This window comes from Phoenix dactylifera, chromosome 15, assembly GCF_051530095.1.
Source record: "Phoenix dactylifera cultivar Ajwa chromosome 15, Ajwa_hap1_PhDact_Kaust_v1.1, whole genome shotgun sequence".
Lineage (NCBI taxonomy): Eukaryota > Viridiplantae > Streptophyta > Magnoliopsida > Arecales > Arecaceae > Phoenix > Phoenix dactylifera.
Window position 1 is genome coordinate 11,372,683 of NC_143204.1, and position 26,127 is coordinate 11,398,809.

The 26,127-nt window shown below is 36.3% G+C and overlaps 1 protein-coding gene across 4 annotated transcripts in view; it reads left to right on the top strand.

The window, feature by feature from the left end:
• Positions 1-26,127, top strand: part of LOC149751228 (uncharacterized) — a 37,941-nt gene that overhangs the window by 423 nt on the left and 11,391 nt on the right. Inside the window, exon 2 of one of the 4 annotated variants that reach the window (XM_089927432.1) lies at positions 1-26,127. This exon is cut by the window's right edge and continues 11,391 nt beyond it. In XM_089927432.1, coding sequence (XP_089783558.1) covers positions 20,147-21,436 — 1,290 coding nt within the window. In that variant the 5' untranslated portion in view covers positions 1-20,146 and the 3' untranslated portion in view covers positions 21,437-26,127. The other 3 variants (XM_089927433.1, XM_089927434.1, XM_089927435.1) reach the window with 3 other exon arrangements.

Consider the following 26,127-nt stretch of genomic DNA (forward strand, 5'->3'; position numbering starts at 1 on the left):
GGCTAAAGCCCACCTCCACCGCCAGCCTCCCCACTACCACGGCCTCCTTGAGCATCACCTTGCTCTTATCACTCATAATGATGTCGTTGCTCTGCCTTGGTGGGGTTGGCGGTGGCGGACACCGGAGGTTTGTCCAGAGGTGACGGATGCCTCCTTAGTGTTTTTACTAGTTACTTTATTGAGAAAATAATTCTTTCAAGGCCATGATGAGTAAGCAGTGGTTATATTTAGAGGTGTATAAGTTTCAATATCAATTATTCAGTGACATATAGAGTTTTGATAAAAGAGTTCTTTATGGTTTCATCTTCTATCTAAGCAATAGAACAATCTAGCTAGGGGCTTTGCATTATACAGGTTAAAAAACAAGAACGTGACGTAACGAGAGATCTTATATGGCGTGGGTTACATGTGCTGTAACATTTTGGTCACATGCTCTATTTTAACATTTGATTTAGTGAAGTAACTTAATTGAGGGATTCAACGAGGATATCCTTCATATTATTTGTGGCAATTGGTTAAATCTCTGATAGTCTAAACTCTGGCAGTTTATAGTGCTTCTCCCACTTTTTGATAAACCACTTGAAAAAAATTATCAGTTACCATTGTTATGTTATTATCTGATTACAAGTGGTGGAGGCATGACCACTATTTGGAGATTTCTTGTAACCTACTATTCTATGGGAGATAGGCTAGTGAAATATCAAAAGGGATGTATCATTATAAATATCTCTTTGAAATTATTGTATTGTATTAATAACTTAATGACACTATTGTTGCCCAAGGTGACAACCCAAGAGGGGGGGGGGGGTGAATTGGGTCTTTTAAAAACTTTTAAACTACTTCTAATCTTTTAGATTAATTATGCTAAGTTATATGGATGGTTAGTGAAGCTTAACCTTAGCAAGAGTATGATTCTAATCTAATCAACTATTAAGCAGTGGGTTCAATAAAAGATTAGTCTAATTTTGCCCTAGTATGCTATTCAATTTAATGATTGAGTAAATTGATTATGCTTGCAACTAAAGGATGCACGAAGAAGAGTTAAGCAAGCTTAATATCTAAGTAAGTGAGTGAGGAGGTCAGTCAACAAAGAGCATCACAAACACAACAAAAATATAGTGGTTCGGTGCATCCCAACACCTACATCCACTCCCCAAGACCTCTTGGGAATTTCACTATAATCCTACAGATTACAGCCGGTTGTTTTACAAGCTCACAACCCAACTTGTTGTTTTACGAGGTCACAACGAACTCGGTCGGTTTTTCCAGGCTCACCGACTAGAACCACCCCCGATTGTTTTTCCGGGATCACAATCAAACCCTTACACGTTGGTTTTACCCTCGGCTCACCAACAAACCTAAACCCCGTTGGTTTTCCCTTTGGCTCACCAACAAACCTTACACCGTTGGTTTTCCTTTCGGCTCACCAACAAACCTTTATCCCCTTGATTCAATCCCTTGATTGAATCAAGTTACAAGATATTAAAACAAAGAATAAAAACAAATCAAAGCTTCTTAAACAAGCAAATATAACAATATAAACAAATAGAGTAAAGAGAAGCCCTCAAACGAGTTTTGAAGATGGAGGAGCTCGACTTCTTCTTTACTTGACCCTCTTCTGATTTGGCACGAAGTAGAGGATCACCGCGGCAGCACACGGATGGAGAGGAAGCTTTGGGATACACTTGGAAGCTCTTCTTCTCTCTATTTCACTTTGAATGGCCCTTATTGTGCTTATGGGAGATTTTCCTTGGAATCTCTTCCCTAAATGTTTTCTCCCACTTCCATACCTTCTCCCCTAGCTCTCCTCTTGTTTTTATAGCTTTTGATGGCGTGGAAACAAGAATCTAGCCGTTAGAGACAAAAATAGAGCCGTTGGACACAGTCTGCACTTCCTGACAATATTACCGTTGGGATCGGAGTCGACTCGCGCGATCAGGAGTCGACTCGCCTGTTGCAGGAGTCGACTCGTGCTTTACTGGAGACGACTCGGCCACTGTTCCAAATTTGAATTATGGTGCATCCTCGACTGGGAGTCGACTCGTCTTAACCCGGAGTCGACTCGTCAACTTCTGGAGCTGACTTGGCAATTTCGGAGTCGGCTCATCCACTGAAGTTCGTGGATCCAATTTTGAATTTTGTCCTCTCGAGTCGACTCGACTGTCCTGGGAGTCGACTCGAATCTCAGAGCCCGAACTCCCGATCCTCTGTCTTTTGGCTCGTCCAGTCTTGGAGTCGACTCGAACTTCCTTGGAGTCGACTCGGCTCTCAGTTTGCAAAACTTGGTCTTCTACCTTTTTGATGTGAAGCTGTCTTGGAGTCGACTCGAGCTGTCTGGGAGTCGACTCGAATCTCAGAGGCAGTAATATGGTTTTCTATCTGTCGATGGTCGCGGAGTCTCGGAGTCGACTCGTGCAATGCGGGAGTCGACTCGAATCTCAGAGTCCCAAAAATGCTCTCTGACTTTTTCCTTGTGTTCCGCTGAGAGTCGACTCTTGCTTTCTTTGGAGTCGACCTACCAACCATCGGAGTCGACTCGCGTTCCACTGGAGTCGACTCGAATCTCAGACCCGAAAACTGCTCTCTGACTTTTCTGCCGGTGATTCCTAGGAGTCGACTCATACTTCCCCGGAGTCGACTCGGTAAACATTGGAGTCGACTCGAAATCCTCAGGAGTCGACTCGAAGACTATTCTTTTGAATTTTTTTCTTTGATTTTACTCTTCCAAATTGAATCCTTTGAACTTTAAGCTTGGGCCAATAAATTGTAGCTTTCTTCCAACTTGAGAGCTTTGGAGGCCTTCTTGTGTTCTTCCAACTTGCTATGTTCCTTGCAAAATAAATATCTTTCTCCTTGCAACATAAACATTAGTATCTATACTTCAAGGTTTTGTGATCATCAAAATCAATCTATGAATCAATCTTTGGGTCATCAATCTCCCCCTTTTTGATGATGACAAAACTTGGAGTATATGCAATATAAAAGATATTGATTTCTAGAAGTAATACATAGCTAAGTTGCATGAAGTAGAAAACATATATATTTAAAAACATACTTCATGATAATGCTTTAGATTTAATCAGCTTAACACAATCAACATATTTAAATTTTAAGCTGATTTGTATTCAATTCAAAGTAATAAAGCATGCTGAGTATATAGCATATACTTAGATATTTCTCCCCCTTTTTGACATCATCAAAAAGATAGTGAAACATTAAGTACAAAGATCAGAGCAGAACACATCGAGTGTGAATTCAAGAGGTTTTTTAATATGATACCACAGATAGTTTTCTAATCAAGTGTAGGTGGAATCTTCCTTAGGTTAATTCAAGAAGTACCACATGATATTCAAGGAAAAATATGAGTGGAAATCTAACCTCTCTTCACTAAGTATGAAAGCTTGTTCATTTAAGACCTTTTGCCCAATCTATTAAGTATTTTATCAACATGAGAGCAATTTAATTAATTTTCAGAGTAAAAGATCAAAACTTATATATTTGGAAAAACATATCATCATGTTGGATCATTAATTCTTAATGACTTCAAAGTTCTTATATGATAATAAGAGCATTGGGGCACAAATACCAAAATATGAGTTTATGCAATTTTTGATACATCTTTGAGCTCTTTTAAAGACTTTCTTTTATTCCTTTAGAAAATAAGCACAATTTGATACATAAAATAATGAATTGGCACAAAATAGAAGTTCTAAAGAGCAAGCCAATTAAAACTCATTAGTGAGGTTCAAAATAGATTTTATAAGAGATACTCAAGAAAATTTAATACATTGTTCTCCCCCTGTTTCATTAAATTAGAGGCTCTCAAGATTTGTAATTTGGTTCATGAGTGATGCATAAGATATACTAACCAAATAACACGCCTCAAGGTGTATCATAAAAATTTTCAGATTTAAGTTTCAGATGATACATATTGGAGAGTATTAGGATTACTTTTCATTTAGTATTCTTTCTCTCTCCTTTAGCTATAGATTTATGCAATTAAGTCCAATAAGACCTTTCCTTCTGAAATTTTCTTTCTCCCCCTTAATTGATCATTCCATTTTAAGAGTTTAGAATTTGTAGATAATGTTCAATAAAATTGTCAATCTCAAAAATATGTTTTCTATAAGTTTCAGCTTATTTTCATAAGACTCAAGGTTTGAGATAAGACAACCTTTATAGAACTCATCTTAAGGTATAAACTTATAATTAAAGCATGTATTGCAATATAAGGATGTTCATCAAAATCAATCCATAAAAATCAAGGTATGCATCAAATTAAAGTGTCTTTGGGATAGGATACTGAATATCTAAAGCTCCCCCTCAAAAGATGCATTCTTCTTTAATCATTTTAAATTGTTGAATTTCAGATTATAGTGATAAACGTGAATAACACTGAAATTTTGTAATATCGAGAATGTAGAGTAATCTAGTATTATTCCAAAATTTGTAGTAATTACTCTTTCTAATTCTTTACGAACAAGTTATGCTTTCTCTTAATCTTAGAGAAAATGTATAGAAATATCAATCAGAAAATGATTCATTTGAAGCTTAGTTTCTTTCAACCGCATTTACATTTTCTTTCTTTTAGAATCATTTGAGTGAGCTGAAATATTTCTAGTTTTAAGATCATTCACTCTATTGATGGAAGTTTTTAATAATGTAGGGGAGAAAAACATATAGATGATCATTGAGGTATATATATTTATAGAACTCAATTTCTTAATCATAGTTTTTCACCAATGTATTCATGAAACACAATAAATCTTTTTAATATCAAAATAAAATCATATATTTAGAAATTTTTGTTTGCAATCAAGATCATCGAAAGACACATCATTTGGACCAATATTAGTACACTTTGAAGATAAGAAATGATATGTTTCGGATGCGTATCGGAGCAATCAACCAAAGGCATCAGAATTAATTCTGTTTTTCTTACATTAAGATTTTATTTAGAAATCATATTGAGTTTAAGCTTGTATATAAAATCAGATTCTGAATTACATAGGATTTTCAATTGAGGCTTTCAAAATCATAATTTGAGATATGTATCTTCCACATTATAGCTCATCTTAAATCATTACGATTGAAAATACATATTTCAAACATATAAGAGCATATTCAGAATCTTTGTATTAAATGTTGAGTTTTGGTACGAATTTGAATATTATACACCAAATTTAGGCAAGTTGAAGGATAGAACAAAATCAATTTATTTTCCCTAAATAGAGATATCCTTCTCTTCTCCTTTATTCAACTTTCAGGTTTTAATGATGATTGTTAACAACCAATCTGAAAATTTCTTTTCAATAATGCCAAACAAAAATTTTATGTAATATTCCAAACATTCAATCAAGTTGTCCAAGCATGGAGCATTACAAAATATTGAGAACCCATAAATCAAGACATCATACCATATGCAAAATATATCATGTGTTGAGTCATGCATTAAAATACTAAGAACAAGCATGTCAAGAATCAAAATCTATTCCTTTTCAAATAAACTCCCCCTATTTATATATAATCTTGCACTGATTTCATCCTTAAAGTATGTTTTCAAGTGTTTAAAAAATTGACTTGATTCTTCTTATATACTTTTATTAACTTTGTCTTTCATTTTTACTTTCTTATGCTCTATACTCTATTTGCTCCCTATCCGGTGGAGTTGGAAAGGGGCACGAGGTACTACCACTAGCCTCCCTCTTGTGCCGTCCCTAATATGCCCTACACCGAATAGTTGGGTCAAATAGTGCCGGGTACTACCACTAGCCTCCCCATTGGCACCATCCCTATGATGAGCAATATAGAAAGGTTAAACTATTTACTTTAAACTCTCCCTCTATTTAAGTGTAATTCATTACAAATTTTATCCCTTTCACAAGTCTCACAAAAGTGCCAAATATATTATGCTTGTTTTGCTTTTCCTTAAGATAAGTATTTGCCTTTACTTAGATTTTACTTCTCTTGAATAATATCCATCATCTTTTCTTTATCTCTCTTTCTTTTTGTTATTCTTAAGTAATTTACATGAAAGAGCAGAATAAAGAAATAATCTTATGTATCATATAGATGTATATCATGCAAACAATATTTTCATTGTGCTCAAGGATTCATAACTTCTCACAAGTTATCTTACATCAAAATTTTAAGCATATACTTGTGTATTTCATGGTTATGATATAGGCAAAGGTGCATTTTAATTTGAGCAAACCATGAATCAATTTCTGAAAGCATAAGTCAATGAATACATATATGGACATGATATCAAACGATTAACAATTAATGATTTTAATCATGTCATAATAAGATTTAAAGTTATTGACTTTGCTCAGCTAATTTATGAGAGAGATATCTAGAATTACTTATTCATTATATGTTCTTCAAGCCAAACTAGATTTCTTATGTGTGAACTTTTGGCTGAAGAAGATCCTCTCTCTTGTTTGCATGTGAATGTTTATTGTATCTTATGTGGAGGTGTCCTTCAAGCTAAAATCACTCATTTTCTTGCTCAAGGATTCTGCATTATTACCAAACTCCTTTTCTTTCTTGAAAGAAAGTCTTTAGTTTCTTACACAACATTCATATAGCATATTTCTTAACTAGGTAACTCAACCTAAGATATGATAATAATTGAATGTTGAGTCACTTTACTCAAGAAATTGCCTAAACATAAGCAAACATATGTCACTTGAACTAAAGAGATAGTTTCATTAACCAAGACTATTCAAGGACAAGCATGTGAGGCAATAGGCAGATTTATCAAGGTCAAATCAATTTAGTTTAGATTCTATTTGCTTAAGATAATTATCAATAAGATGTGTTAACTAAGTTTTAATCAACTTATCTTAAACGTTTGTTTCTATCAAAATTCAGATTATGACGTATTTGTTATCGATAAAATATGATTAATTAAAGTTAGATTGAAGTCTTGCACAAGGTCACATAATGAGCATACAATCTGGTCTACTAGCTGTATGATAAAATAATTACTCTATCATGCTTTAATACAACTTTAAACAATAGATCTACTTTGCTCATCCTTTACAAATTCTACAAGATGGGGTCATAGACATACCTTCTTCATGCCAATCTTCTATCAGAGTTTTCTTGTGGACTAATGTTGGTCAATGAAGATCTCCTTTCTTGTTTGTCTTAATTTGGAGTTTGAGAGAAGATGTTGATTCATTCATCATATATATTTCAAACTCACTTAACATGAGCTAAGTAAAATCTTCATATAACTTTTCATTAGTAGAACCAAAAATTATGTATACTTTGAGCAAATAAGACCTCACAGGTTCTTCTTTTTGATGCATAGATTTATCACGATTACTTTCTATCAAAAAGGTTACTTAAGCTATCATGCTTTTGATGCTTGTTCCAAATCACATATTGCTTTATCATATATGTAATGTGTAATCTTTAAATATGGTGGTTATTTTATTTAGATCTCCTTTTTAATAAAATAACCACATAGGAGTGAATTCTACACATTCATTTGACAGAATATAAAGCTCATGAGGCAAGCAAATGATAGTGGTGATCTTTACTTTTAGTCATGCAAGAATCAAGATCTATTACATCTTTTCTTGATTTAGTCTTTTAGTAGTCATCAATTTTTCTTCATTAAGTGCATTTCTGAAAAGCTCAATTTGGTTCTAATTATTAACATGTTTTCAGATTGTTATATGTAAAAGATTAACCATATACATATATAATTTGATTTTAGTATCTTGATAATAAATCAATAGTCTCATAAAGAATAAAATGAATTGATATTTCTGCAACTAAAATCTTTTTATTGAATATTCTATATGCATTGCTTGATGAATGATATCCAAGAATAGAAATATCTTTATCAGATTTGGCATTATTTTCATAAGACCATATCAAGCATAGTATGTACGACTGAAAAATATGAGAGATATGCAATGGTTCATTTTCTATTTTTCAGAAGATCAAAAGAAGTTTTCATCAAAAGTAGATCTAATAGAAGTCATATGTATGACAAGCAGTGATGATAGCCTAAAAAAAAATATTTAAGTAGATGACTATCATACACAATTGTCTTTTTCATTTCTTCAAGAATTCTATTAATCCTATTTTACTTAAGGTGTTCTTGGTGCTGAAATAATTAATTTCTGTATAAACTTTATCAGGATTTTAGTTTTCAACACTGTGCCATGATACTCTTTATCTTCACAGTTTGGAAACCTTTATCATTTGAAACATTTTTACAAGATTTAGCAAATACAGAAAATATTTCAATTTTATTTGCCAAGAACACATCCAATGTAAGCTTTTGAAAACTTAGTGATGGAAACAACATCTTTAGATTTAGAAATTGATTTTTGTTTGTTTCCTTAGTTAGCATACATAGTAAACTTTGACCTTTCAGAAGATAATCTAAGTAATCCAATGGCAAGATCTTTTGAGATTAAGTACATACTAGCATGAGTTGATTTTATATGCCAAAGATGGTTTCTTTAATCTTGGTATTCATAGTCCATATATTCAAAAGCACACCAAGTACACATTATCATATCTATGATCAATAAACAATAATGCCATGGATAAAAACTCTCAATCAAGCATATAGAGAATTCATAGAGTTATTCTTAATAAATTGATTAATCTTTTAGCAACTTATCCAATAGTGAGTAAAGTATACTATAAAATGAAGTGATTTGATTATATTTCCAAAAGTATTTTCTATATCACAAAATTGGTCAATACTTGCAATTCATATTTTAATCAAATACTAAAGCAAAAATAATGATGAAATGCAAGGTTTACTGATTTCATTATTATTATTATTATTTTATTATTTAAAATTACTTTTCATAAGTATGTTTTAAGTTTCATTTTTGACGTGTGACTAGAACACCCATTTGTATGAAAGTTCTATTTATTCCATGGGTATCTTGGCACACCTATGTCTACATCCTCATATTTTCATTTTGGGTACCCAAGCTTGCTTGGATCCTTGAGAGTTAGAACATAAGGTTCCTTTTGGAACCCAAATTTGTTTAATTGTAATAACTTTACCACTTGATTTAATTATGTTAGAACGATAGGTAAAGTTGTTATGTCCATTCTTTTCATGTTTGAAATATGTTATCTTATTTAATGATTTGCTTGGTGAATTGATAATCTTTTTCTCTAGAGATTTATTGTTAAGTAAAGGAGTCAAGCCAAGTTTTGATTTATCATAAGCAACATATTGGCTTTCAAACATCATTTTTAATCGCTCTGAACTTACAGTGAATCTGTTAATAAGATATTTTGATTGGTTAATTTCTTCACTTAACTTTTGATTTTCTTTAATTAAATACTGTTTTTTTGAATCAATTGTTCTGAATTTAACCTTAAACTTTCATTTTCAGAATTTAGTTTGTCTTGTATTTCAGCAATAGAATTTCTTTCTTTTGAAATTTGCAAATTTAGCTTTTTAAGATTTTTATTTTTCATAGCTAATTTTCTACATTCACCATACAAATCATGAAAAGCATTTAAGAGTTCATCATAAGAAAATTCTTCATGAAGTTCATTAGATTCAGATTCTACTTTATCTTCTAGTGCCATAAAATATAAGTTAGTTACCTCTTGTAGTTGATTGTTGCTTCTAGCTTTCAATTTCTTGCTTGACTCTTCCTTGGTCAAGACTTTCTTGCTTTTTATCTTTTTCCTCCTTTCTTCTTGCTTCCTCTTCTTCCTTGTCTTTAGGAAGCTTTTGAATCTTTCGGTGTTTGCGAATGGATCCTTGTTTCCATCACCGGACTCTTTGTTTTTTGAACTAATCTGCCTCAGAGTCGACTCGAGCCTTGTTGGAGTCGACTCGGCTAACTTGGGAGTCGACTCAGAAATACTTGGAGTCGACTCGTTCACAGGGTCTTCAAGACTGTGTCTCTGCCTTTCAGACTGTTCTTCTCTAGGAGTCGACTCGGACAAACGGGGAGTCGACTCGGCTACTGTGGAGGATTCAACACCTTTTTCTGCAGTCTCATTGTTAGTATGTAATTGAAGCACATGTGAGCTAATCTGAGATTTATCATAAATATTTTCTAATGTATCCCAGATCTCCTTAGCAGATAAGCATGCAGAAATTTCATTAAACTTCGTTTCATGAATAGCACAATATAATATGTTCATAGCATTAGCATTCAATTGTGCTAAGTCCTTTTCATTAATAGTCTTAGAGAGTGTATGAAGGTCATTTATTATGATTTTCCATAAATAATAGTTTTGTGATTGAATAAAAATGCGCATGCGTGCTTTCCAATATGTGTAGTCTATGCCATTAAACAGTGGAGGCCTATCAATTAACTGTCCCTCTCCTAGAAAACTATCTATTTGAGTTGTCATGATCTTTGGCTCTTGATCGTGAGATCAATAATTAATCTTGAGCACCTGCTCTGATACCACTTGTTGCCCAAGGTGACAACCCAAGAGGGGGGGGGGTGAATTGGGTCTTTTAAAAACTTTTAAACTACTTCTAATCTTTTAGATTAATTATGCTAAGTTATATGGATGGTTAGTGAAGCTTAACCTTAGCAAGAGTATGATTCTAATCTAATCAACTATTAAGCAGTGGGTTCAATAAAAGATTAGTCTAATTTTGCCCTAGTATGCTATTCAATTTAATGATTGAGTAAATTGATTATGCTTGCAACTAAAGGATGCACGAAGAAGAGTTAAGCAAGCTTAATATCTAAGTAAGTGAGTGAGGAGGTCAGTCAACAAAGAGCATCACAAACACAACAAAAATATAGTGGTTCGGTGCATCCCAGCACCTACATCCACTCCCCAAGACCTCTTGGGAATTTCACTATAATCCTACAGATTACAGCCGGTTGTTTTACAAGCTCACAACCCAACTTGTTGTTTTACGAGGTCACAACGAACTCGGTCGGTTTTCCCAGGCTCACCGACTAGAACCACCCCCGATTGTTTTCCCGGGATCACAATCGAACCCTTACACGTTGGTTTTACCCTCGGCTCACCAACAAACCTTTATCCCCTTGATTCAATCCCTTGATTGAATCAAGTTACAAGATATTAAAACAAAGAATAAAAACAAATCAAAGCTTCTTAAACAAGCAAATATAACAATATAAACAAATAGAGTAAAGAGAAGCCCTCAAACGAGTTTTGAAGATGGAGGAGCTCGACTTCTTCTTTACTTGACCCTCTTCTGATTTGGCACGAAGTAGAGGATCACCGCGGCAGCACACGGATGGAGAGGAAGCTTTGGAATACACTTGGAAGCTCTTCTTCTCTCTATTTCACTTTGAATGGCCCTTATTGTGCTTATGGGAGATTTCCCTTGGAATCTCTTCCCTAAATGTTTTCTCCCACTTCCATACCTTCTCCCCTAGCTCTCCTCTTGTTTTTATAGCTTTTGATGGCGTGGAAACAAGAATCTAGCCGTTAGAGACAAAAATAGAGCCGTTGGACACAGTCTGCACTTCCTGACAATATTACCGTTGGGATCGGAGTCGACTCGCGCGATCAGGAGTCGACTCGCCTGTTGCAGGAGTCGACTCGTGCTTTACTGGAGACGACTCGGCCACTGTTCCAAATTTGAATTATGGTGCATCCTCGACTGGGAGTCGACTCGTCTTAACCCGGAGTCGACTCGTCAACTTCTGGAGCTGACTTGGCAATTTCGGAGTCGGCTCATCCACTGAAGTTCGTGGATCCAATTTTGAATTTTGTCCTCTCGAGTCGACTCGACTGTCCTGGGAGTCGACTCGAATCTCAGAGCCCGAACTCCCGATCCTCTGTCTTTTGGCTCGTCCAGTCTTGGAGTCGACTCGAACTTCCTTGGAGTCGACTCGGCTCTCAGTTTGCAAAACTTGGTCTTCTGCCTTTTTGATGTAAAGCTGTCTTGGAGTCGACTCGAGCTGTCTGGGAGTCGACTCGAATCTCAGAGGCAGTAACATGGTTTTCTGTCTGTCGATGGTCGCGGAGTCTCGGAGTCGACTCGTGCAATGCGGGAGTCGACTCGAATCTCAGAGTCCCAAAAATGCTCTCTGACTTTTTCCTTGTGTTCCGCTGAGAGTCGACTCTTGCTTTCTTTGGAGTCGACCTACCAACCATCGGAGTCGACTCGCGTTCCACTGGAGTCGACTCGAATCTCAGACCCGAAAACTGCTCTCTGACTTTTCTGCCGGTGATTCCTAGGAGTCGACTCATACTTCCCCGGAGTCGACTCGGTAAACATTGGAGTCGACTCGAAATCCTCAGGAGTCGACTCGAAGACTATTCTTTTGAATTTTTTTCTTTGATTTTACTCTTCCAAATTGAATCCTTTGAACTTTAAGCTTGGGCCAATAAATTGTAGCTTTCTTCCAACTTGAGAGCTTTGGAGGCCTTCTTGTGTTCTTCCAACTTGCTATGTTCCTTGCAAAATAAATATCTTTCTCCTTGCAACATAAACATTAGTATCTATACTTCAAGGTTTTGTGATCATCAAAATCAATCTATGAATCAATCTTTGGGTCATCAACTATAAACTAAGGGATTATGTATAAGGAAGTAAGCATGTGTGTAAAATTGGGCTCAAACTTTTTGGAAACTCAATTTTCTTTGAAAAGAGAGGAAAAAGTTCCATGAGTAACCTTTTGTTTTTGGTACATCAGCGACTCACACACAACGGATGTGGGTGCAGCCCATAAAGTTAGAAAATAAAAGTAATTACAAGGAAGATGGAATAGAAACGTGGTTCTCTCAAATAAAATCTCTAGAATGACAAGCTGCATAGGATACCACCCAATCCGCAGCATTGTTGGCCTCCCTGTAAACATGAGTAGCCCAATGGAAGGCGCACTCACTTAAAAGACGACGGATGTCATACAACAACCGCATCCCACCGGCAACATGCCCGGATCCGGAATTTTTTCGATCACCATAGTAGAGTCTCCCTCAAGGATAACATGATCCGCACCAAGCATCCACCTCGCATAGAAGACACCATCCCAAGTGGCTCCGATCGCGGCACCGTTGACAGCTTGATCGAAGATTCGCCGACCCCTGGCCGCCATCAATCTGCTCTTCTGATCTCTAATGACAAACCCGGCACTACCGCTGCATCCATTCTCTTTGACACTGCCGTCAAAGTTCACCTTGAGAAAACTGGAAAACAAAATGTAATAACTCAATCTTATGTCTCATTGTCTGATTAAATGTTCTCAAGTGTGATGGGAACCAAAAAAATCTCAATTCTTAGCTGTTGTTGAATAGAGAGTAGTACATGTTGCTGGATAGCATTTGTTGCTTTACTGCTTACAAACAAAGCAGCTATATTTGGAAGGCTCCTTGCATCCAAGATTTATTTCTTTTCATGCTCAATATGTATGCCAGGCAAATCTGTTTTATTGACGTACATGCTTTTACAGATACTTGCCTTTTTTTTAATCTCTATAGTGTCATTTTGTGACTATTGATGTTTTTTTGTAATTTATGTTGTAATTTGGGCAGATTGTTTTTAGTAATGTCTCATTCTAAAATGGGTGAAAATGAGACTGTGGAAAATATAAGAGTTAAGGATGATAGAAATGAAGATAATACTAAAGATGATTTTGATAAAAGTTCTAAAAAAAGGTCTTGGATATGGAATCACTTTGATGAGGGAAAAAACCTGACGGATCAATACCTGAGTGCAAACATTGGAAAAAGTATTAAATAGTAGTATTAAAGGAGGAATGAGTCATCTAAAACGCCATCTTAAAAATGTTTGCAAGAAGAATCAAAAGAATCCAGTTAATCAAATGTTCATAGTAGCAAGTTCAAAAGAGCCGGTGAAGCCTTTTTAAGTTCAATCAAAATGAGAATAGAAATTTTTTTGCGAAATTTATCATATGTGCTGAGCTTCCATTTTGTATTGTTAAGCATCCAAATTTTCTAGACTTTATAAGATATCTTTAGCTATTATTCAATAGTACGGGTCATAAGACTGTAAAAAATGATCATATGGCTTTGTCTCAAGAATAGAGAAAAAAAATGCATGATGTATTTAAGAAATTAAGTTCTCGGATTAGTTTCACTAGTGATATTTTGACATCAAATCAAAAAATCGGTTACAAAACTATCACAGCATATTATATTGATTTTGATTTCGTTTTGCATATGAAGATAATTAGCTTTAAGAAACTACTATACCCTCATACAAACTTTGCGATGAAGATGCTATTAGAAAGTGTCTTTTTGAATGAAAACTGAATTCTAAATATGTACCATTACTTTGGATAATTGCACCACAAATGATGCTGTAATTAGAAGGATCCAAGATCACTTTTGTTATACAATATTGTTTGGTAGGGAGTACAGTCATATTAAATATTGGGCACATATATTAAATACTATAGTTTAGGATGTGATGAAAATAATTCATGAAGCTATTGAATGCATAAGAGAGATTGTTAGATATATTTCTGTCATCCCATCTCGAATGCAAGCATCTAATAAAATTGCGCAGCATACAAAACTTCCTGCCCGAAAAAGACTCGCTTTGGAAGTTGCTATAAGGTGGAATTCTGCTTATGAAATGTTGCATGATGCACTTAGCTACAAATATATTTTTATTAGATATGCAACTGAGCATTCATGTGTATTTTTCACCATTGATGAATAGAAAAAGGCTGATGTAATTCTTAAATTCTTAGAAAGCTTTCTTGATGCCACTAAAGTATTTTTCTAGTTGTAAGTATCCAGCATCTAATTTGTACCTAAAAGAAGTATGGAGAATTAGGGCTTTGTTGATGGATGAGAGTATTCATACTAATGAAATAGTAAAGCAACTAACAAATAAGATGCAAAAGAAGTTCAACAAATATTGGTCTCAGTGCAATAATTTGTTAGTAATAGTTTCTATTTTGGATCCCAGATCAAAGTTGATGTTTGTAGAGTTTTGGTATGAAAGGGCATTTTATATGGAGAGCAAGAAAAAGATTGATATATTCGTGCTTGCCTTTATAAACTTTATAATGAGTATATAGATGCAGTAAGAGTGCAGCCCTTTGAGAGTTCAAGTGAGCTAACATTTGATTTTCATGGACAAAGTGATACAAGGTCAGTTTATTCTCTTAACTTGGGTAAAAAAAATACTTAGCATGGATTTTGCTCAGTTTAGAAGTCAAGTTCTTTGAAACGCCCAAAAGGATTTAAGCTAGATAGTTATTTGGATGATGATGTGCTTTCTGATTTTAGGGATAAAGAGTTTGATATCTTGGCATGGTGGAAGAGCAATGCAACAGTAAATCCTATACTATCAAGAATGGCTTGAGATATCTAGCTATTCTAATCTCCACTATGTTATCTGAGTCGGCATTTAGCATTGGTAGTAGAGTTGTGGATCAGTATCGAAATTGTTTAAGCTCATCTATGGTAGAGCCTTGGTTTGTACCTAGGATTGGCTTCATGAAGAATATGAACAAGGTATATAAATCTTTATATTTATGTAATATTTTTTAGTTGCTTATTGTTCTTATATTTCAATGATTTATAATTAATATGTGTGTTAAAAGTTACAAATTGCTCGAGTTTTTTAAAGTTGAATGTAGATGTTGTCACCCCGAAGCGGGCCTAGCAATAAATATGAGAATATCAGACACGGATATTTAGTAATCATCTTCATAATTTTTTTTGTCCATATCAATTTACAAGTTTCCATATTTAACTTTCTTCATGTTCTAATTATTACTTTATTCAAAATGTAAGTATTTATGACAATTGATGAATGAAGATGGACAAAAATATTTGCTGAGAAATATTTTGTTTAGCTATTGCATTGATAATTTCCTAACTAATTTATTTTGTTTGCGCAATTTGTCAATTTTCTCGACACACATTGATCATATGTTTATGGTTTGATCATGGTTATGGTTGTAGTGACCATGGCTGACGGTCTCTTTCTTTAATGTCATGTTTGTTAATATGTATGTTATTTAATATCTATAGCTATAACAAAAGCAATATTAGTTGTTTGCATTTTATCTTATAGAGGACACATGCCCAAAAGGTTCAATGTTCATAGTAGTTCTGATGGATTTATTTGTTCTTCATTGTTTTAATTATTGGAATGACATTATTATTATTGTTTAAATAGCCTTTTATAGATTGGTAAATTTTACTTTGATTTCAGTAGCCTATTACAATGACTAGTTTCACCTAGATAACTTGTGATGTGTATCTACCTGGATGTCATTTGAAATGCAGATCTGTATCTATATATCTAGACGTCATTTAGACCCAACGAAGCTCGAGCCGGCTTAGGCCAGGATGGAGAGTGTATAACATCCTATTCCATCAGACTAGCCTAATTAGGCTCGGGCATAGAATTTTTAAAATTTTTGGGCCTAGGCCCAACTCGAGGCTCGAAAAAGAATTTCGATCCAGGCTCGAGAAGGGGTGTGGCCTAGCCCATTTCCAGCCCTAAGTACTTGTAACCCATACTCCCAACCACATCTTCTATAGCACTTTGTTGACTCTATAGACCTTCTATTGAGGAGCTAGACCTTCTCCTCAGGAGCCTGACCTTTTGCACATCCTTCTAGATTTATGTCATGTTTGAGCCTCAAAAGTTATCCTAAGCATGTATTATGTGAAGGGCCCTAATTTACAAATATAAATAAATAAAATTGGGTGAAAGAGCAAACACCAAAATTTATGTAGAATACCTTTTCTTTGTGGAGGAGATCCAAATAAAATCCACTATAATTAAAATAGTGACTAAAATAGGATCCTCTCAAGTACTATACCCAAAAACTTAAGGTATATATTGATTGGAGACATATACAAAGGTTACATCATAAGATGCCTCTCAAAACAACATGTCCACCCTCCGAGGCAATCAACAACTGTGAAATCAGACATGGATAAAGGCTAAATTCCTTTTAGTGTGATTGCTGAATAGACAACAGCCAACAGCAAGCCAAACTCAAAGAAATCCAAATAGAAGTACTGTTCTTAAAGCATAAGTCAAACCCTAGAACGGTGAAGGGAAGAAGAAGAAGCCCAAAAGAATAGAGAGGCTCTTTCATAGCCAAAAATGGCTTCCTTCCTAGCTAGACTTCCTTCCCTTCTTTTCCTTTATTATTTTAATTTATTTTTTGACTGCATAGGTCCTACATGGGTTGGACCCAACATGCTGCGCACCCCAACAATCTCCCCCTCTAGTCCATAGGGAAGGTGCACCACAAATCCTTATTTGGAGTCCATGCTAATGAGCTCTATGCAAAGCCTATGCTCAAAATCCAAGCTCGCTGCCAAACCCAGAACAATTCGAAGTACCAATTAACTTAGCCTAATGCTAGCAAAATAATGATAAATAATATGTGTTAACATTTACATAATTAAATATTTTATCCTTAGCACTTATTATAATTTTTATCATTATATAAATTCATCTCTTTCCAGCTGTAGAACAGAGCCCAGATTCAGCCGTTCGCAAGCACCTCAGCATCCTTGCCGCGTCCGTGAGCCACATCAGCCCTCTCAAGACCCATCCGCGTCTCAGGATCCGTGATCGAATCATGCCGCGATCACCCTTTCTCGCTCTTGGAACCTGCGATCAAGTCTTTCTCCCGTGCATCCACGAAGCATCCAGCATCCTGAGTCTCAGCTTCCAGCGGTCCGCCTAACCCGTGAGTGATCCACAGCAGTTCAAGCTTCATCTTCAGCTCGATGACCATCCAACGCATCATCTGAATCCTAGCGTCTCCAAGCGTCCGCCCGCCTCACGCGTCTCCCAGCTTCTCCCAGCATCCGCGTGCAGCCCATCATTCCGCGTCCGTGCAACCTCCCAGCAAAGTCTCGATCTTCCCTTCCGCATCCCTTGCTTCAAGATCCACGATCAGATCACCCAGGCGATCGCAATCTTCCGGAATCTCAGGTCCTCGCATCTGCATGTGAATCTCCCATGATCAGCTCGCTTCCGCTCATCCAGATTTCATCCGCCCGTCTCATGCACCTCCCAGCCATCCGTGAAGCCTTCCAGATCTCAGATTCCCGCATCCAAGGCACTAGGATCGTTCTGTGCATCTACCTCTCTCGGATTCGCAGTCATCTGGGTCCCAGATCTCAGGTTTTCCATCCGATTCTTCCGCATCCACAGCCTTATCTAGCCATCCGCGTCCATCATCTTCTCTGGAGGATTCATATCAGCCGACGGGTATCCACCGCATGCGATCAGGGAGGATGAAGTCCTATGGGAGGATATTTATATCATCTTCTCCCTCGGCTGAAGGTCTCTGAGTGCTCATTCGAAAAACAGAGAGGGGAGTTCTCATTCGGAAAAACAGAGGTTTCATTAAAGAAAGAAAAAAAAGAAGAAGAAACAGGGCATCCCCTGTTTCCGAAAAGAAAAAGAAAAAAAAATGAGAAAAGGGGGACTAATGTTTGAAATGAGTGGCTGATTTCTTAGGGAGGGTGATGGAGAAACTTTTGATGTATTGCTCTTTGAAGTGAACTCTAAACTTTTGCTTTGAATGACTTATATTTACTGATATATTCTTGATCCATGCGTAGTTATTTCGTAGATAGCTCTTTAATGGATTATGATTATTGATATATGGATTGCTTTAGTATTTGATTCGTAGACGTAGAAAGCACGATGAATGCTTAGAAATTGAGTTCATATGTTCATGAAACATATACCATGATTAGATCTATCCTACAGTTAATCTTTAATCAAGAACCATAGAGTTTATTTCTTGGATGCAATATCATCAAGGAGGATTCCAGATCCCTACCATTTTTATTTCATAGAACTTTGTTTATTGATATATTATTCTCTGCTTTTAATTTCCGAAAATCAAAACATCATATTAATCCACAAATTTATTGAATTAATTAATCTAAAATTATACTAAATAATCTCATATATATTTCGTTCCCTGAGGATTTGACCTCGGACTCCCGAGAATTTACTACTTGTGCGATTCTCCTATACTTGGGAGATTAGTTTCGCGAAAACATTTTTGCGAGCGCGTCAAGTTTTTGGCGCCATTGCCGGAAAACGGCTGAGTTATTAGTATAATTTTAGATTTAATTAGTACTTTAGTAGTTAGTCTTTTTCTTTCGGAAAAAAAAAATTGAATCTTTATTGCTAATTTTTTCCCCTGCATAGTCTGCATCAAACTCTGATATCAGAGTAATTCACAGTCTGATTGGACTCAAATTTGGTCGGCTGGTGCAGGACACATGTTTCTTTCATCTGAACGGTCTGATTGATATTCTGAGACTTTAAAGACCATTAGATTAATATGAAACTTTGCTGGTGTCTGTTTTGAATTTTTTGTATTTAATTTTTTTTTTTAGAATCAGAATTTTATTATTATCATATCTCATTAACCCTTGTTGCTAGTTGAAAATTGATAAGAACTTTAAAAAAAGATTAAGGGTGATCATTAAAAATAAATAAATAAATAAATAAACTCTAAAATTTTGTATGCTAGGTTGGAATAGGGACAACATTGGGTGTCTGAATTGACAAACTTTTGACAATTCCTTAGATCATATTATTGAAACTCTTTCGCAAAATCTCAGATATGGTGAGATGGCTGATGATGATATAGAAAGTCACTATGGTGATGAAGGTAGACCTCCAGTTATGACACTTTGACAATACTTACACCCTACTAGAACTAGTCAACCTTCATGCATGATTATTCCTGAAAATGTTGGACACTTTGAAATCAAACCAGGAGTAATTCAATTGCTGCCCAAGTATCATGGGATGGAATTCGAGAACCCTTATCTTCACCTTAAGGAGTTTAAGAAAATTAGCATCACATTTAGAGTGCCAAATGTATCAGAAGACGTCCTTAAATTGACCTTGTTTCCTTTTTCCTTAAAGGATAAAGTCAAAACATGGCTGAACTCCTTGAGACCTAGATCGCTAGGAACATGGCATGATATACAAAGAGAATTCTTGAAAAAATTCTTTTCCGCATAAAGGACTAACTTTTTGAAAAGGCACATTAGTAATTTCCAACAAAAAGACCATAAAATATTTTATGAATGCTGGGAGAGATTTAAAGAGTTGCTTCTCTCTTGTCCTCATCACGGGTTTGAAACATGGAGAACCATTAGTTTCTTTTACGAAGGGTTGTCTCCACAGTTAAAACAATTTATAGATACTATGTGCAATAGTCTATTTTTGGAAAAGCAACCCGATGAGGCATGGGACTATTTAGACTCTCTCGCAGAGACTGCACAATTATGGGATATAGGGGATAGAGTGAATAAACCTTTGCCTAAGCCTACTAGCGTTGGACACGGGGGCCTTTACAACCTTAGTACTCAGAATGATATTCAGGCTAAAATGGCAGCCCTTACTAGGAAGGTAGAGGAAATTGAACTTAGAAGGATTGAACCCGTCAAGACCATAGAACATAACAGCGAGTGTTGTAGGATTTGTGAGATGCCTGGCCATCTCACCATTGATTGCCCCACAATACCCGCATTCAAGGAAGTCTTGCACAATCAGGCCAATGTTATGAATACATATCAAAAATCTTTTAATAATCCTTTTTCGGGTACTTACAACCCTAGATGGAAGAACCATCCAAATTTCAGGTGGAGGAATGACCAACCTCAACAAGTATATAACCCAACTCCTCCACCTCCGCAACCTCATTATGCACACACGCACCCTCAAAAACCCAGTATCGAAGAAACTTTGCAATCTTTCATGCAAGGTCAAGCTAAAATCAATGATGAAATAAGAAATCAACTGACAACGCTGACCACTGCTTTAAGTTCTCAAGAGAAGGGTAAGCTACTAACTCAACCACAACCTAACCCTCAAGTCTACGGCGGTAGCAATGCATCATCTTCAACTTCGCATAAAGAACAAGCGAAGAGAATAATAACTTTGCGAAGTGGAAAGATTATTGACCGACCAAACCCAGAACAAACTCAAGCCATACCTGATTCTGACCCTTTAAAGACAAAAGAAAAGGATAACGAAGAAACTGAAGCACCAACATCTATTGAAAAAATCAAATATCCTCTTCCAGCAACATTTCCAAAAAGATTAAAGCCCTTGCAAAAGCTTGAACCAAACTCTGAAATTCTTGAGCTTTTTAAGCAAGTAAAAATCAATGTACCTCTTCTTGATGCAATCAAACAAGTGCCTTCATATGCAAAATTTTTGAAGAATTTGTGCACTGTCAAGCGTCGATTAAATGTCAAGAAGAAGACATTTTTAGCTGAAAATATGAGTGCGATTTTACAGCATAACATTCTTTCTAAATATAAAGATCCAGGTTGCCCAACTATCTCGTGCATCATTGGCAATTTTAGGATTGAGCGAGCATTACTAGATTTAGGAGCGAGTGTGAATTTGTTGCCATATACGGTATATGAGCAACTCGATTTGGGTGAGTTGAAGCTGTTAGAAGTATACCCTAGAAGCCAACGTGGCTGACGCATATTTGTAATCTGCGGCATAAATTTGTAATTTGACACTTATTAATAAATAAGATTGGGCAATTTATTTTTCATTCATGTTTGTATGTGTCCATAAATCATCCAAAAAATTAATATATGATGACACATAATTTTAAGAAGTTGAGAATTTGAGGCATATGTCATTAGGGATTAATTTTTAAATGCTCCTGATCGATGGATCCATCACGAGGGACGGTGATCAATCCGCTGAGATTAGTGCATAGATTATTTAGTCAGATGGACGAGTCTCGAGTCCACGGTGTAGAGACACTGGAGTGATTATGCAAGTATTTGTTAGAGAACAAGATACTGAGCTGACCAAAGATAGTAGTCACATGGATGTCTATCCACTCGTCAGTGACTACTTATACTGCAGTTGTATGACTGGTCCTTTGACCTACGATGCCTCAGCTATTCACTGTGAGGTTGCTGTAGTTTGATGAGCATGTGAACTTGGACTCTAGTCATTCGGATCTTTGTAGTGCGAATTGGCTGCAGTAGGTTCATTTTGGAACAGGGTTGCATCTAGATAGAATCTATCGACCTTGATAGATTAGGAGTGACCCTATATGACTTATGAGACTGAGTTCGATAAATTTCTGGTCAGATATTTTGAAAAAAGAGTTTTTCATATCTCGAACTGGAAGTCGTATAAATTTGACATATGACAGACGATGGGGTTTGACGAGATATCCATAAGCTCCATCACGTCGGGATCCATGATAGAGGGACTGTATTATACGCTAACTACACCAAGAGGTTCAGATATTCCATTTTGCTGGGTTGCCACCACATACTGCTAGGTGTCACTAGTGGATTGTGAGACTCGAAGGCATTCACTTGGTGAATAGTGAACCCTAAGAGTAGAACTGAAATCGTTTCAGTCCACTGAAAGGAGTTTCAGTGATATTGAGATGAAGATCTCAATATTTCTCACTACCAGTCAGAATAGAACCTACGGGATCACACACATAAAGGATTTAATTAGTTAGACTATCATAATTGTGATTTGGAATCATAATAGAAATCAATCATCCATATGATTGGTGATTGAATTAACCCACTAAGTATTAGTGAGTTAATGGAAGAAGAATTAAGTGGAATTGATTGCAATAGGATTGCAATTGGGCTGATTTAATGAGCCAAATCAAATTGGATTCGACCCAAATTGATTTGGGTTCATGATTGGGTCAATTTGATTAAACCAAGGTTTGTGCGGATTTTAAAGACCACATGTCATTGTAGGATGAATATGACTTAAGTCATGTTCACACTATGCGGACTTTAAAGTCCACATGGCGTCGTAGGATGCATGCTTCCAAATCAGTTAATTCTCCTAATGAGATTAGGAATCCTAACATGATTAGAAAATTAATCAATTGATTAAATAGACACATGTCATGCATCTATGAGCACAAGGATTGGACACTTGGCATTAATCCAAGGATGGGTTATAGTCCCATACTCCTAATAAGATTAGGAGGAGCCTTAAACCCAATCTATAAAAGGGTAGCAAGGGAGAAGTTATGAATTAATTCTCTCCTCTTCCTCTCCATGCCTCCTCTTCTTTCTTCCTCCTTCTCCACGGCAGCAAGGGGTCTTCATCCTCCTCTTCTTCCACGGTAGCAAGGCAAGGAAGATCCACGTGCAAGGTTCCTCCTTCCTCTTCCTTCATCGCGAGCGAGGTTGAAAAAGAAAGGGTTCTTCTTTAAGGAGGTATATTGCAAATTTTTATCATCTAATCTATATGATCGCCATGAGAGGTCTTTGCAAGGAGCTAGCACTCCGGTAAGATTCTATCTCAGATGATTAGATCTTCATGTGGATACCTGTAGAGGCCGGACAATTGTGTAGCTCAAACGAGAACCTAGATAGATCATCAGGCTGCAGTGTTCTTCACCTGCAGAATTTTTGAAGATGAGATCTTCAAATTAGTTTTTTCTGATTTTAGTTTCAGTTTTATGAATCTTAATCAACCTTCCTCAGATCCTAATCTTCCCTGCCTAATGAATTCAAAGATCTTCTGGATTTGGATTCAGAAATTTTTTTTGAATTCTATGATCCGAGGCGCGTTCATGCGATGAACGACGTCCCGTTCGAATTCCGCTGCGAACGTCGCATCGAACGGGGTGTAACTCAACAGTGGTATCAGAGCCATGGTTCTAGGAAGCATGATTAGGACCTAAGAATTGGTTACCACGTTTTTAATCTGATTTTTAAAGGAATTATGCTTGCTGGATTTTCTGCGTGCTGAAATTTCAGGTTGCTGAAATTTTCAGCATGCAGATTTTTATTTGCTATAATGTTGCAAATTATTTTAGAATTGCAATTAGATTACAATGTTTTAAATCAAGTAATGCATGATCTGAAATCTAGAGAATAGCATAATAGGTTTAAAATTTCAGATCTGAAAATATACATGAGATGCATATGGTAATCATAATGTTCATACTTGTTTAAGGTTATGTTTAAAACAACGTATGCGTGAGATGTATATATTAGTTAAACAAAAATTTATTTGCATGAGATGTCAATAAAACTCTTAAACAATAGGATATTTACATAAGATGTAAACTGAAACAATTATGTCATTTACATAAGATGTAATCACATAATATATGAAAGGGTTTCATAATTACATAGGATGTAAACCTGAACCAATGTGACATTTACATAAGATGTAAATCGAATGACATATGGTATGGGATAGATGGTTATATTAGATGTAAATTCCAAGAGATCTAAAACCTCCCTAAATCAATCGACAGTGAACGATACATTGAGCTAGCCATATTTGATTAATTGATCTAATTGGTGTCTAGGCAAGCTCAAAGGTGGTTACTTAATTAGGACCTTACTCTCTGAGTAAGGGGAGCCTCCCACCTGCTTACCTGGCCAATTGATCGATTACCTCCTATGGAAAGCTCAAAGTTGGAATCACTAGATCTGATTACCCAATATTAAGTCGATTGGTCTTCCACCGTAGTAGAGTTGCTATGATCTTTCCGACGTTGATTAGTTTCGGCTGGATACAGTGGGCTAGTTGCATCGGGGGATTGGACCTCTCTATTATCATGAGATGTTGTAGGGTAAAGGTAGGGTTGGGCTCCAATAACTATTAGGTGAGGACCCAATCACAGCTTTATTTTCACGGGATATACGGTAGGTTTGACTTAACCAAGGAACGGGTCCAATAACTGTTAGGTGAGGTTCTTATGACTTGGAGACCAGGTTAGCTCAATATGCTTACGAAGCATTGTACAAGAGTTGTACACTCATCGTCTATGTGTCTCCAATAACTGTTAGGTGAGGTGACATGTAGATTGGTGGGACCGCAGCACCCCACTCGAAATCCTAAGTCGCAGGTTTCCGTATCTTTACTAGGGGAGTGTGAGAGATCCGAGAAATAGTGGGAGGATTTGATCCAATTTTGTTTTAAAAGTCTTTAAAACAAATTAATGTCAAATATAAATTTCTAATTAGAATCTTTACTCTCTGCAGATGTCAATGGCTTCCAACCCGATAGTTCGAATTCTAGATAACAATAGGTTGACCGGATCAAACTATAAAGATTGGCTCCGCAACTTGAAGATTGTCTTGAGTTGCGAAAAGATAGCTTATGTTCTTAACCATGAACTCCCGGTGTTACCAACCCGTGCAACCAATGAGCAGCGTGAGACGCATGCAATATGGTTGGATGACGACAATAAAGTTAGATGCTACATTTTGGCATCAATGTCCAACGAATTGCAATGCCAGCATGAGAACATGAAGACTGCTAAGGACATACTTGATCACCTACAAGAGTTGTATGGTGAACAGAGTCGCACAGCAAGGTTTGAAGTGTCCAAGCGGCTCTTCAAAGCCAAGATGCGTGATGGGCAGTTCATCCATTATTGCCCAAGGTGACAACCCAAGAGGGGGGGTGAATTGGATTTTTTTAAATTTTTGGTGCTTTAAATATTTTCTTAAATTACTTGAATGAATTAAACTAGAGTAAAGATGAAAGATAATGTAAGAATAAGCATAAGAACAAGCACAACACAAACACAGTGATATATAGTGGTTCGGTGCACCCCAAGGCACCTACGTCCACTCCCCAAGCGTCCCCTTGGGAATTTTACTATAACCCCTCGGATTACAGTAGGATTGTTTTCCGGGCTCACAATCCAAAACCTTTACAATTTGGTTTTTCGGGATCACCAAAAACCTATGTTGGTTTTACGGGCTCACCAACGAACCTTCACAATTGGTTTTACGGGTTCACCAACAACCTACGTTGGTTTTACGGGCTTACCAACAACCTACGTTGGTTTTACGGGCTTACCAACAACCTACGTTGGTTTTACGGGCTTACCAACAACCTACACCATTAGTTTTACGGGCTTACCAACAAACCTTACAACAAGAATAGATAAGTAAAGAATGAAAACTCCTAAATGAGCAAATAAAACAATTATGAGCAACAAAGAAGAGTTTAGAATATAGTTATCCCTTTAATAAGGCTCTTCTCTTCTTTGTCAAGATTGCTTCACTCTTCAAGGGTTGGTGGAGCTCTTAATGTCTCTTGGAATCTGCTCAACCACTTTTTTTTGGCTCTTGGAATGAAGCAATTGAATGAAGCTTGCCTTGCTAGGGTTTTCTCTTGAATGCACTTGATGTATTTTC